Genomic DNA, 14537 nt, shown 5'->3' on the forward strand with positions numbered 1-14537 from the left:
ACCAGTGGGACAGGGCATAAAAACAAACATTTATGTGTTTATAGGAAATTAATTTTGGATGTTTATCTGCTCTAATTATGGAAGAAGTTCCTCAGGGACCAGTGATTGAGCAGCATTTTTTTTATTTAATTGATTTTATGTCTTTTACATCCCATGCTGCTGGTGTCACATGTAGATGTAAAAGTATAATTAAACATGTTAAACCCAGTTAGTACAGTTACTTAAAATGTCAGTTAGTAGGTGAACAATTCATCAAACATATAAATTTTTTTTGGAAAAGTTAACCCTCTGAGGTCCAGGGTCTGATTGGCCATTTTTGACTCCTGAGCCACCACCTAATCGCAGTGGAGGGGTTTGCGCATCCTAGGAGATCCTAGTAGCTATGTTGTCGGGGGCTTTATGCTCCTGGTAGTGTGGAGCAACCAGACCAAGCGCGGCTCAAAGACCCCTATGATGAAAACAACCATTAGAGCCAAGTTTCCCTTGCCTTGGTCACCAAGGCCCCTCTCTGGAGCCAGATCTAGGGGTGGGGCACGGAGGAGAGCACCTGGTGGCTGGCCTTTGCTCTAGGGTAGTGGAATGTCACATCTCCGATGTGGAAGTAGTCTTAACTGTTGCACAAGGTTGAGCAGTTCCAGCTATATATAGTTGGACTCGTCTTGATGCACGGCTTTGTGTCTGAAACCAGTGTCCTCGAGAAGGGCTGGACCATTTTCTATTCTGGAGTTGATCCCAGTGAGAGGCGGCGAGTGGGTGTGGACATACTTGTTGGCCCCTGACTCGGTGGCTTTACATTGGGTTTTCTCCCAGTGGACGAGGGTAGCCTCCCTCTGCCTTCGGGTGGGGGAACGGGTTCTGACTGTTGTTTGTGCTTATGTACCAAACAGCAGTTCAAAGTACCCACCCTATTTGGTGTCCTTGGATATGGTATTGGTGACCTCTCATTTTGGGGACTCCCTCGTTCTGTTGAGGGACATCAATGCTCACGCTGACAATGGCAGTAAGACCAGGAGGGGACTGTGATTGGGGGAAATGCCCCCCCTGAACTGAATCCTAGTGGTGTTTCATTATTGGACTTCTGTGCAGCTGACAGGTATGGGCAGGCTAAGCGGAGCACAGCTTTGGTGGTTGCTGAGGCAAAAATTCAAGCATGACAGGCATGGGAGGAATTCAGAGAGGCCATGGAGAATGACTTCCAGATGGCTTCAAGAAGATTCTGGTCCACCATCCAGTGGATACAGTGCACCATTAACACTGTGTATAGTGGGCATAGTGGGGGACTGCTGACCTTGACTTGGAATGTTGCGGGTCAGTGGAAGGAATTCTTTGAAGACTTCCTCAATTCCACCAACACATTCTCCGATAAGGAAGTGGAGTCGGGGGACACAGGGCAGGGTCTCATAACTCTGGGGCTGAGGTCGCTGAGGTGGTTTAAAAGCTCTTTGGTGGCAGGGACCCAGGTGTGGATGAGATCTGCCCAAATTTCATTAAGGTTCTGGATACTGTGGCGCTGTCTTGGTTGACACCAGTGTCTCTGGACTGGCAGACTGAGGTGGTGGTCCTCCTCTTTAAGAAGGGGTACTGGAGGGTGTGCTCCAACTACAGGGGGATCACACTCTTCAGTCTCCCTTGTAAAGTCTATTAAGAGGTTCAGGAAAGGAGGGTCTGTCGGACAGTCGAACCTCAGATTGAGGAGAAGCAGTGTGGTTTTCGTCCCGGTTGTGGAACAGTGGACTGGCTCTACACCCTCTTCAGGGTCTTGGAGGGGGCATGGGAATTTGCTCAACCCATCTACAAGTGCTTTGTGGACTTAAAGAAGGGTTCTACCATGTCCTCTGGGTACTCTTGTGGGGGGGCGCTCCAGGTGTATGGAGTACCAGACCCTCTTGTACAAGCTGTTTGGTCCCTGTACGACTGGTGCCAAAGTTTGGTCTACATTTTGGTCAGGATGTCTCCTGGATGCCTCACTGTAGAGGTATTCCAGGCACACTCCACCGAGAGGAGACCGTGGGAAAGACCCAGGACACGCTAGAGGGACTGCATCTCTCGGCTGGCCTGGGTGCACACCAGGGTCCCCCCCAGAACGAGCTGATGTGGCTGGGGAGACGAGATGTCTGGGCTTTCTTGCCACTGCCCTAGAGAACGCTTTTATTGGTTGGTGTTATGCATTTTTCCACCAATAGGAAGTGTTACGGATTTTTTTGAGGCTTTTGAGGACTTTGCTTAGAATCTGCCATTTTTAGTGTCTTCCTGCACCAAACATATATATATGTAAAAAGTATGTTGTACATTTCTGATCAACTCTAGTTTTACTGATTTATCAACAGAATTTATAAACTGGTTTGAAGTCTGCATTGGACAGAAGTTGGAACGGAGACTGCGTGGCTGCATCTTGCTGCTTCATTGTCTTTTATCGGTTATGTGATTTGGACAAGGCTGTGTGTCCATCGACCCTAGATGGTTAAGAAAGTAACCTGACAGATTTTCATTTTTGTAAATGTTATGTTCTCGTTCTTTTAAAACCTCATATGTATCTTCATCTGCAGAGATGTAATCAACATGTATGCGTAGTTACGCAAAGAGAGAACACAGCTACCATCAAATCAAACTGTGAATTACAACACAGCTGTTTTTGATGCTTTCACACTGGAGTTATTGGAGACCTGTTAAATATTATAATACAATTAATGACAGCAGAAGATGGTTAAAGACAAACAGTTTGAAGCAGAAGCAGTTAGAAAGTCCACACAAATCCAAACACACCGTCCTGCAGAGGAGGTCGGCTGCCTGCCGGCATCCCACTGAACCCACTCAGACTTTCTCTTCCCAGAAAATCTCCAAACACGTCTCTGAAGGGTTCCCCCCCGACCTGGGTGCTCTCCTCTACCCGGACTTCCCTCTTGGTCTCTCCTGCTCGAGTTTTGCTGATCTCAGTCCGCTCAGTCCGAGTGTAGGTGTGGCTGCTGCGGGTAAATGTCCGGGTCAGACGTTCCTGAGCTGAAACCATCTGAAACCAGTTTCCTACAGTCCAAAGGAGAAGCAGGCGGGGAGGAAAGGGGAGATGAGGGAAAAGAAAGAGGTGAAGAGGAGGAAGCAAGGAGGATAGGCGCAGACAGGAAGGAGACACCAATGACACAGCTCACCTGGTATCTTTAAGTTGAGATCACAGGTGCTGCCAACTGTTGCGATGGAGGGAGCCTGACGCTTTCTGGTGATGCTCTCCTTCATCCGGCCCTCACCAAATATCTTCACTGTGAATGGACTTCCTGTTTACACATAAACATCACAGAAAATAAACTTCACAAAAGTCTTGGTTTGAAATTTGCCCCTAAACGCTCTGAACCCTAAACATGTAGATGTCAGAGTTTTTTTACTTCCTGTCCCTGCCTGTAAAAGACTTCCTGTTCCTGGAGTCTTCCATCATCACTGAGAAGCATATACAGACATATAAAGAGTAGAAGCCGCATTGACTGCGGCCGCCTGTAGGGGCTGATAAGTCGTGTGACCTGTCGTCAGCTCTGCTTACTCACCTGTTTAAAAGGAATAAAAATGACCAGAACTCATTGCGTTCTCAATCAATTTTCCAGGAATTTTTCTTTGCAAAAATCAGACATGTTGATCTTATACAGGATTCGTAGTTACAATGAAAATGCTTATTTTCATAGTTAGCTGGAAAATAGGTTTAACTTTTTTTTTGTTTTTTAACGTGTCCTGTCCAGCATCATAGCAAACAAAATGATAATCTGGTTGCTGTATCGTGCTGATCAAATTTGCTTTGCCAAGGGGAGGCCTATGGGTAAGGCTCCTCTTGATAATCCGATTCATTTATTTATTTATTTACTTTGAATCACGGAATCTATGTAATCTTGTTGGGCCTGACAGGAGGTCCAGGTGGAAAATAGCAAAAAGGAAGTTAAAGGTAACGAAGAAAGGAGACAAAAAACATCACAGACAGAAGGCAACGACCCTTCAATCCACACTATCACCAGACAACAAACTGTTACAACTTTTACAAAAAAAACAGAGCAGCTAGTCATTAAGAGTTTTTAAACAGCGAACTTCCCTCTGGATGTTCAAGCTCTAGTGGCATTAGGCACCCCCGCTCCCTGGGAGGTCCCCCAGGGCAAGACAGGCCAGGAGAGGCCGCCCCCCACGACCGGGCCATACAGGGACCGCAGCCAATGAGCCGCCACCATCCCCAGAAGGTACCCACCCCCCCACGGCACACCACCCCCAGGCCCCCCCCAGCCCCCCTCCCCAAACACACCTATATCCTTGCACACTCCGGCTCATCCTAACACACACACACCTCCTCACCCACACCCACACAGTATAAATGCACACACAGCATACAAACCTCCCAATCTCACTCTCCAGCCACCCCTCCCTCCCACCATGCCCTGTGGGAGAAGTCCTCGGCAGACCTGAGAATGGCGAGCCCCAGATCCAGCCCCCACCGCCATCCCCAGCCACCCCCCATCACCTCCCACCCAGATGCGGCCGACCGGGCATCCCCCAAGGTCAGCAGCCCCCCATCAGTGCAGCCGCCCCAGTTTCCTGGCCCCCAGTGCAACCACCTCATCCCGCCTGCCCCCGGCGGTGCCCCGGGGAAGAGGGATGTGAGGTTTTCTCATTAGTAGTCCCGCCCTCCATGCTCTACATGACACACCCCCCAAAAGTTGTTTGTGTGTTGTGTTTTGATCTCTAAATGTAATTAAAACTGAGAGGTGAGTTGCCACAGGGTGCAGCTAAGGAAGCCACTTGGTTGGTCCCCCGGCAACACCCCGCATGATGTGCACGCCTCCAAAATCCCTATGTGTGTGTGTGTGTGTGTATGTCTATGTATGTATGTAAGAGAGATAGAGAGCGGGGAAGAAGAGGGGTCCGGGGATGTAAGTCAGAAGGGAAGAGAACCTCCCTCCGGATGGTGAGTTGCTGACAGCACTAGGCACCCCCTGCTCCCCAGGAGGGCCCCCAGGGCAACACAGGCTAGAGGTAGCTGCCCCCCACGACCAGGCCACGCAGCGACTACAGCCAATGAGCCACCACCGACCCCAGAAAACACCCAACCACCAGACACCCAGGGGGTAAGTAGAGGGGAGGAAGGAGAATAGCGGGAGAGCCCAGATCCGTGGTGCACCACCCCCAGGCCCACCCAGCCCCCCAACAGGGTCATGTCATCCCTCCACACCCCATCTACTCACCTATGATCTTGCACACTCCCACTCTTCCTAGCACATGCATACCCCCACACACATATCATCCACAGCGTAGACACACAAAAAACATACAAACAACTCTGTCTCACACCCTAGCACCTCTCCCTATAATCCCCCGAATACCACTCAGCTCCCCTTCAAACCCCTACACCACTCCTGCCCCCGGGCCATACCCCTGGTCCCAGGGCGGCAACCAGACACCAGGGCATGCACTAATACACACCATGGCAGCACATCCAGGCTAGCCCAGACCCCTGGCACATACGGAATAATTTAGCTTTGTTAGTTTAACATTATTTTAACATAATTTTACATAATAACATTTGAAGTGCAGGTCCTGTACCATAGCTCTCTGGGTCTGCAGAGACATAGCACTGAACTGTACCTGGAACATGTTGGTCGGCAAACTTGATGTTGATGATGTAGTTTCCGGGTTCAGTTGGACAATAGGTGACTTTACACGTCCCATCTTCCACGTCTTCACAGTTAATGTCCACTTTGCTGGGACCCTCAATGGACAGACCCAGACCTCCATAACCTGCCAAACACAGACATGATGAGTGTTAAAAATCCTGACGCGTCCAGCCGGCAGGACTCGGGTCTAAATTTGTACCTGCGTTCCTGGTGTCCACGATGAACTCAGACACCTCGAAGGTGTGCCCCTCCACCAACCCCTGACCGAAAACTTTCACCTTGCTGGCGTCTCCGATCTCCGACTGACCCACCATGATCTTAAATGGACTGTTGGTCACATGTTTCCCGCTTTTCTTCACACTCACCACGTGTTCACCCACTTCCTTTGGTGTGAAGGAGATTCCTGCAGGTAAGAGATGGAAGATTCATTTTCCCGTCTTGTTTGGTTGCTTCTACTTTAAAATAAACAAAGATTCCTCTGATGAAGACAGAAGAGGACAACTTAAAGTTAGTATCATTGTCCATGGACGAGTGAGAAACAGCCCATGGATCTGGTTACATATATATTGGACAGTGACTAAACCTTTGATGCATCTTGGGGTTATTAACGATATGATTCTGTTCAAAACTGTAAAAAACATTTTTTAATTTTTGATTGTGACATTCTTTGTTCCACCTCAAATCTTGAAGGAACTTTCCCAAAGTAAGTTTAACCACACACTTTAATCATGTAGTGGGTCTACAGTGATATTTGATTCAGTTTAAGACAAAATAAATCCTGAAAAGTTGCGGAGAGAAAAACCCAACCGATGTGTCTGTTAGGCAGCCGCTTCAGTAGGCATGGTTCTTCATGTCCAGATGGTGCTCTGATAGTCGCCGTCAGGCTACTCAGGTCTGTTTCTGTGATCTTTAAGGAAACATCTGTTGCAGTGCCAACGTTGAGCTGGGATGTCCTCATGGAATCATCACCTGGAGACCACACAAAACAAGATGGACATAACATGTCAGGTCAGGTAATCCAAGTTGTTTAAAGTCTGTCAGTATAAGGTCTGACGTTCTGCAGAAAAAAACCACATTTTTTTTTAACCTCTTCTAGACTGGACCCTCGCGAACAGGAGGCAGCAGCAGATCCTACAGTCCAGAAGATGTTTGTTGAGACCAGGAAGCAGCAATGCAAAAATTTAGGACGCTGATTAAAATATTATTTTAACTTAAGAATTTTTTTTTTCATTTGTCTTCTGCTGATTGAGAAGAGTGATTACTTGCTGCATTTTGGGAAAATCTGCAAAAGGTTATTTAAAAACAAAATTCCACTATAAGGGAGTCACTTTTTAAACACAGAATTCTGAATTATCTACAGCTTTTTCAGGTCAGTTGAAAGTTTTTGTTAAAAACATTAGAATAAAGCAGGGAAGTGATCCAATGAGTAAGAGCAAGAAAATGTGTCGTGTCTTTTTGCTCGGTTACCGGTGATCTTGGCAGTGAAGGGGCTGCCCGGGATGTGTTTGTCATCAAACTTGACGATGATGTTGTACTCTCCAGGTGCGGTGGGGAGGTAGGACACTGTGCAAGTCCCATCTTTGTTATCTTTACAGCTGATATCCGCTTTGGACGGACCTTCAACAGCCAGAGACAAGCCGCCTGCAGACAGTAGGAAGGAACATGAAGCGACACTACATCTTTATTTCATGATATTCTAATTGGTTTTACTTTAATTTTCTTTAATATTATTTCTTTGTTAAATATTTAAAAATAGAAATACTTTAACTGGTATTGCTCTTTTTACCGTTCGTTTGGCTTTAAGGGAGTATGATGTCATTAACTGCACTTAAAAAAAGAGGTTATGACTTTAGGAAAGCAGGCACCCGCTGAATAAAGTGGTATATCACATGGGGGAACATGGTTTTGGAACATTCACATTTGTCATCTACATGTGAATCACAAATAAGGAATATTTGAATCACATGGGAAAATACATACTTCACATTAAAAATGTGGTTTTTGGAACATTTACATGTGCTTCACACTTGTTTCACACATGAAGCACATGAACACTCATTCATATTTCCTAAATGATTTCACAAAAAGTTCCCATTAACATATTTTGTACTTCTTTTTCATTTTCTTGTAAATTCTGCATCTGACACTATGTAAAGCTGGATTTATACTCGCACAGAGTCTGTGTACGGCGCACCTGATGCCCTTGCACTTGAGTGTATGGTTATGGTGTTATGTTGCAGTTTTTCTACCGTGGTAACCACATAAAGTCAGCAAGAAACTCCGGAAATCCAGAAGTTAGTAATTACAAACAGACCATTCACAAGGGAGTATTTCCATGTAACCGTGCTGCAAACATGGGTGCACGTCAGGTCTGGAGAGGTGCATGTCGAGCCTACGCAGAGCTTACGACAGTGATGTCGTGACCGACCATATGCAGACACTGAGCAAGTGTACAGCCAGCTGTAGTCGCTCATTTTATTTTGTTTCCATGAAAATTTATTGTGCTAAATAAACAGTTTCATTCAGATACAATTTTATTATCAGCAGGTCAACAGAGTTATTCCAAACTGGACTAATGTTGATTATATAATTGTTTTACTGGATTATAATTAGACTATAATGAGTTTAAAAGTTTCTTGAAATGACTTTTTAGAATATAAGAGGTAAACTGAATTCAATGTGAAAATACTAAACAAAGAAAGTGAAGTGTCTGATCCTTAGCATTGCATAGGTTATGACTATATTTGGTTGCCATTGTAGCAGTCTGCCATTTGCCAAGAGTCAGCAAATTCTAGGGTCCATATATGGATGGCTTATAGGTTTCTTGAAGGTGTTCATAGCATCTTATGTTTCCATGTACAAGTAGGGATGTTCTTTGTTTGCAAACCCTGTGTAAGACCATGGGTACGCACAATCACAAAGATCCTCAACATGGGCTTAGAAACCTCACAGATTCTGCAGATCTGTTTTAGATGCCAGACTTTTTTGTAATAAACCTTTATTATTCATCAAGTTGGTGTCCAGAGACATTTTTGCCTCCAAGCTGTTCTACCAAATCACCTGTTACATCAAAAGAAAAACAGTAATTTTTATATTAACTCTAATTATTATTTTACTCCAGACATTTTAAACCCAATAAACTAAAAACTAAAGGTCAAAGTAAGAATCTCCAGGTTTTTTTTTTTTATCCAGGTTTGATCCGTTTCCACATTAAACTTATTCTCCAGATAAGAACAGCATAATGGTCTGGTTGACTCATCGGGTCGGTACCTTCTCCTGCATCTTTAGTGACGATGGTAAAAGTGGCTGGTCTGTTCGCTGTGCCATGGCTCAGACCGGGACCGTACGCAGTCACATGACCACTGTTGATGGCGTCCACGTAGAACTGGAGTGGACTTCCTGTAACCAAAGAAACAGGAAGACATTTACCCCATGTTTCTGTGTGAAGTCAATGTGTTTGCTGATGATTACAGACTCTTCTAGCTTCACCTGGGATGTGACTGCCGTCGTACTTGATGTCCATTTCGTGCAGACCTCGTTCAGTTGGGGAATACTTCACCGTGACCGTTCCATCCTTGTTGTCAGTGATGTGAGGACGAGCTGCTCGACCAGACGGCATTCGGACTTCACCTGCACAGGAAAACATAAACCATGTGATCAACCTAATATATCTATTTTATATCAACTGATAAAATAAAGTAATTAATGATGTCTGATAATATTCTGTAAACCCAAATTGACAAATATATAGCAAAGCACATGTAGACTGGTTCAGTAAATTCCCATGCCCCCACCAAGACTAAAGAGGGTGTAGAGCTGGTCCACTGTTCCATGACAGGGACGAAAACAACACTGCTCTTCCTCAATCCGTGATTCGACTATCCAATTGGCCCCTCTTCTCCAACACCCCTGAACAGACCTTACCAGGGATGCTGGTAGGAGTGTGATCCCCCTGTAATTTGAGTAGACCCTCCAATCTCTCTTTTTGAAGAGGGGGACCACCACCCCAGTCTGCCAGTCCAGGGGAACTGTTCCCGTTGTCGAAGTGATGCTGCAGAGGCGTGTCAACCAAGACAGCCCTGCAGAATCCAGAGCCGTAAGGAGCTCCGGGCAAATCTCATCCACCCTGGGACCCTGCCACCAAGGAGCTTTTTAACCACCTCAGCGACCTCAGCCCCAAAGATAGGAGAGTCCATGCCAGAGTCCCATGGGACTGAGGTCTTCAAAGTATTTCCTTCACCGACCCACAACATCCCGAGTCAAAGTCAGCAGCACCCCCATCCCCACTGTTAATGGAGCACTGCTTCCCCCTCCTGAGCCGCCAGATGATGGACCAGAATCTACTCGAAACCCTCGTAAACAGGCTGGACAGATGTTGGCTCCTACCAGTTAGCAATCACATTTTGTGTTAAGGTGGGCAACTTAAAGTCTGGGATGCTGCGTGGCATTGCAGCCGAGTTTTGTTTTACACACACGCTAGCAAATGAATATAAACAGGCCAGCCGTAATGAACGCACACCATGGCTGATTCTGCAAAGAAACACAAGACAACATTACTGAAGGAAGAAAAGATAGAGACAGAGACAGAACAAGAGATAAGAGTCAAGATAAGACTCTTTTATTGACTGGAGAGATCTCACAGTGCCGGTAGGATGGAGATGAATACTGGATTAGCCGTCAATAGGGGGCACATCACTGAGAAAAGTTCCTTACTGCATCTTTCATGAACAACTACAGGTAACAACTCTACCCTCCGATTTTTAAATTAAATAACAGAAAAAGCTGTTCATCAACAGCTTTACACATTCTTGCCACTTGACAGTTATTTTGTTGACTTTCAGTCAGAATTTGGACCACAGAACTGAATCGGAGTCTTGCTTGATATCAATCTAAACACAGACAGCAGCAGAAGTTTGGTTCTAGTTCTGTTGGACTGCTGTTGACCAGAACATCCTGTTAGACTGTCAGAATCTGGTCTGGTTCTAAATTAATTTGAATCTTACATAAAGACAGAGAGTACTTCATATTAATTGGCAACAATCTACATGTGGAGTTCACCAAGGCTCCATACTTGGCCCACTATTGTTCAGCATCTACATGCTCCCACAAGCTCAGATCATGTAAACAAACCAAGTAACTGATCACAATTATGTTGATGACACTCATCTCATGTCTTACCAGGGGACTCTGGTCCCAGACAAAGCCTCAGTTTGTATCTCATTCAAATCAATACATGGATATTCCAGAGATTTCCAGAGAAATAACTGTATCTTGAACCAAATTTGAGCATCAAAAGATTAGTGTACAGCTTCAGTCAGCAATGTTAAAACCAGCAGATCAATCCAGAAATCCTGGTGTCATTTAGAAATCTAAGCTAAATTTTAAGACTTTAAAATATTAAACAGGAACCAGATCAGCCTTTTACCAGAAGCACGAATTAGAAAAACTTCCACATCAGTTTTCAGGTAATAATTATACATTAATGAACAGACATAAATAATAATAATAATAATAATAATAATAATAATAATAATAATAATAATAATAATAATAATAATAATAATAATAAAGCAACCATAACTGAAACTACACATTCTATTTACATATCCGAAAAGGAGAGGAAGGAAGTACCCACCACTAAATCATTTCCACTTTTCTTCTAGCACATCAGTGAGTCATACCTGTGATTTCTCCTTTCTGCACCGTGAAGGGAATGACCAGACTGAAGGGCCGCAGCATGGGCTCCATCCCGTCCATGGGGCCGATGGGATCTTCTGTGGCCTGAAGTACAACCAGAGAGGAGGAGGATCACTGACAACATACTGGGAGCTCTGGGATCTAGTCCAGAGAGGAGGAGGAAGACCCACAGTGGGATTGTAGAGATGCTGACAGAGACTAAACCAGTCCATCATCACATAGACCAGTTCAGGTTTAAACTGGTCTGAAACTAGTAAAGTCAAGCTGCAACGTGCTGCAATTCTGGGAAAATTATCTCAAGAAAATAAGATTTAGAGCTGGTTTAAAAGAAAAAAGGCATGAAAAATTATGACTGAAATATATAATAAAATAAGTTAAAATGTAAAAAATGCATAAATAAATCTGGAAAAAATGTGGCCAAATGGAAAAATTTTACAAAGAGAAAAGCTACAGAAAATTCTTAAAAAGTCAAGATTAATAAAACACAATGTTAGCTCCAGCTGCTGTGACTGAAACATGCAGACTGAACATGCTGAGCAGACACATGATCAATAAGCAAATGTGGGTTGTTATTGATCGCTTCTGACAGGAAGTGAAACTGATACCCAGAGAGGTGAGAAGCCCACATAGGGCGGCTGTAACTGAAGCTTGTCACATGGTTCCTCTATAATTGGGATGGTTTCGGTCGCCTGGCAGGAACAAGGTGCAAAGGTTAGAGTGCAGACACAAGCAAACAAACAAACAGGTGGTTAACTTCACCCTGACCTGGAACTAAAACACCTGAATGTCTCCACATTCGCACAGAAATCTGAAATATTTACATCCACAACAGCTTTGTTTACTTCAGAAATTATTTAGTTTAAATTGATCATATTTATTTATTTCATCATGTTTATTTAATTGTTCACATTTATTTCATTCTCATTCTTATTTTGATTATTATTCAATATGTACTGAACCCCTTAATGCCTGAATTTATTGACAATTACATAAAAACAAACAAGTAAAAAAATCAGAAAGAAAAAAATATAACAAGATACAATATGAAATAAATATAGAAATGAGGATAAATGTGTTAATAATAGAAAATAAATACATAAATAAGCATGTCTGAAAACAAATAAATAAAATAAACTAGTTTGATAAAGAAAAAAGAGAACAAAAGGTCACTAAACGAAATAAAGGGTTTAATTTATCACATTTATTAAATGTATGAATTTAATTCAAATTTACCATGTTAATTAAATCATCCCACTTCATTCATTACATTATTAATTTCTGCATTTATTTATAACTGTCGATCCATTCATTTTCTTCCCTCTCCCCGGCCACATTCACCAGCTCGTCCGGGGAGATCCTGAGGCGTTCCCAGGCCAGCCTGAGAGATGTAGTCCCTCCAGCATGTCCTGGGTTTTCATCTGGGTTTCCCCCCAGTGGGACGTGCCAGGAACACTTCACCACAGAGGCATCAAGGAGGCATTCTGACCAAATGCCTGAGCCACCTCATCTGGCGTCTTTCTATGCAAAGGAGCAGTGACTCTACTCTGAGCCCCTTCTGGATCACCGAGGTGGAGTGCTTTCTCCAGGTCATTCCCGACCTGGTGAAAACACTCCACTCTTTTCCGGCTGACAACCATGGTCTCGGACTTGGAGGTGCTGATTCTCATCCCGCTGCCTCACACTCGGCTGCGAATCGCTCCAGTGAGAGCTGAGGATCACAGTCCGATGAAGCCAACAGAACCACATCATTTGCAAAGAGCAGAGACCCAATCCTGGAGGACACCAAACCGGATCTCGTCAACACCTACGCTGCACCTAGAAATTCTGTCCATAAAAGTTATGAACAGAATCAGTGACAAAGGGCAGCCTTGGCGGAGTCCAACCCTCACCGGAAACTACTCTGGTTTACTGCCGGCAATGCGGATCAAGCTCTGACACCAGTTGTACAGGGACCAGACAGCTCGTACAAGGGGGTCCAGAACTCCATAAACCCAGAGCACCCCCCACAGGAGTCCCCAGGGGACATGGTTGAACGCCTTCTCCAAGTCCACAAAGCACATGTAGACCAGTTGAGCGAATTCCCAGTAAGTCTTCAAAGTATTCTCTCCACCGACCCACAACATCCCGAGTCAAAGTCAGCAGCCCACTATCCCCACTGTGGAGCACTGCTTCCCCTCCTGAGCCGCCAGATGGTGGACCAGAATCTCCTTGAAACCGTACGGAATTCATTCTCTATGTCCAAGTTTTTGCCTCAGCAACCGCTGAAGTGGCATTCCTCTTAGCCTGCCGATACCCATCAGCTGCCTCTGGGGTCCCACAGGCCATTAAGGCCGACAACATTCCTCCTTTAGCTTGACGGCATTCTTCACTGCTTGTGTCCACCAACGAGTTTGGGGATTCTGCTGTGACAGGCACCGACAATCTTTCAGCCACAGCTCCAGCTGGCTGCCTCAACAACAGAGGCATGCAACACAGTCCACTTGGACTTAATGTCCCCCGCCTCACTCGAGACATGGTTGAAGCTCTGCCGGAGATGGGAGTTGAAATTCTTTCTGACAGGGGACTCCGCCAGTCATTCCCAGCAGACCCTCACAACACGCTCCGGTCTGCCAGGTCTGACTGGCATCCTCCCCCGCCATCTGAGCCAACTCACCACTAGGTGGTGATCAGTTGACAGCTCCACCCCTCTCTTTACCCGAGTGTCCAAGACATGACGACAGTCCGACGACACGACTAGAAAGTCGATCATCGAACTGCAGCCTCGAATGTCCTGGTACCAAGTGCACATATGGACACTCTTATGCCCGAACATGGTGGTTGTTATTTACAATCCATGATGGGCACAGAAGTCAAACAAAAAAACACCACTCAGATTCAGATCTGGAGGGCCTTTCCTCCCAGTCACAGTCCTCGAGGTCTCAGTGTCATTGCCCATGTGAGCATTGAATTCCCCAACAAAACAAGGGATTCCCCGGACAGAGTGCTCTACAACACTCCATCCAAGGACTCCAAAAAGGGTGGTTACTCTGAACTTTTGTTTGGTGCATAAGTACAAACAACAGTTAGGACCCGTTTCCCACCCATAGGCGAAGGGAGATTACTCTCTCGTCCACCAGGGTAAACCCCAACGTACAGGTGCCAAGTCAGGAGCAATGAGTATGCCCACACCTGCTTGATGCCTCTCACCTGGAGCAACTCCAGAATGGA

At 45.1% G+C, this 14537-nt stretch overlaps 1 protein-coding gene across 4 annotated transcripts in view; it reads right to left on the reverse strand.

Annotated features, from left to right (window-relative positions):
* The window catches only part of LOC121634673 (filamin-C-like), a 101589-nt gene that overhangs the window by 18391 nt on the left and 68661 nt on the right, over nucleotides 1–14537 (reverse strand). For 2 of the 4 annotated variants that reach the window (XM_041977526.1, XM_041977525.1), the window contains exons 31-40: nucleotides 11936–12019; nucleotides 11315–11414; nucleotides 9123–9263; nucleotides 8904–9032; nucleotides 7101–7274; nucleotides 6441–6602; nucleotides 5833–6036; nucleotides 5605–5757; nucleotides 3144–3266; nucleotides 2764–3021 (exon numbers count right to left, since the gene is read on the reverse strand). In XM_041977526.1, coding sequence (XP_041833460.1) covers nucleotides 2764–3021; nucleotides 3144–3266; nucleotides 5605–5757; nucleotides 5833–6036; nucleotides 6441–6602; nucleotides 7101–7274; nucleotides 8904–9032; nucleotides 9123–9263; nucleotides 11315–11414; nucleotides 11936–12019 — 1528 coding nt within the window. The remainder of the gene's footprint in view (nucleotides 1–2763; nucleotides 3022–3143; nucleotides 3267–5604; nucleotides 5758–5832; nucleotides 6037–6440; nucleotides 6603–7100; nucleotides 7275–8903; nucleotides 9033–9122; nucleotides 9264–11314; nucleotides 11415–11935; nucleotides 12020–14537) is intronic. The other 2 variants (XM_041977528.1, XM_041977527.1) reach the window with 1 other exon arrangement.

This window comes from Melanotaenia boesemani, chromosome 23 (genome assembly GCF_017639745.1).
Source record: "Melanotaenia boesemani isolate fMelBoe1 chromosome 23, fMelBoe1.pri, whole genome shotgun sequence".
Classification (NCBI taxonomy): Eukaryota; Metazoa; Chordata; class Actinopteri; order Atheriniformes; family Melanotaeniidae; genus Melanotaenia; species Melanotaenia boesemani.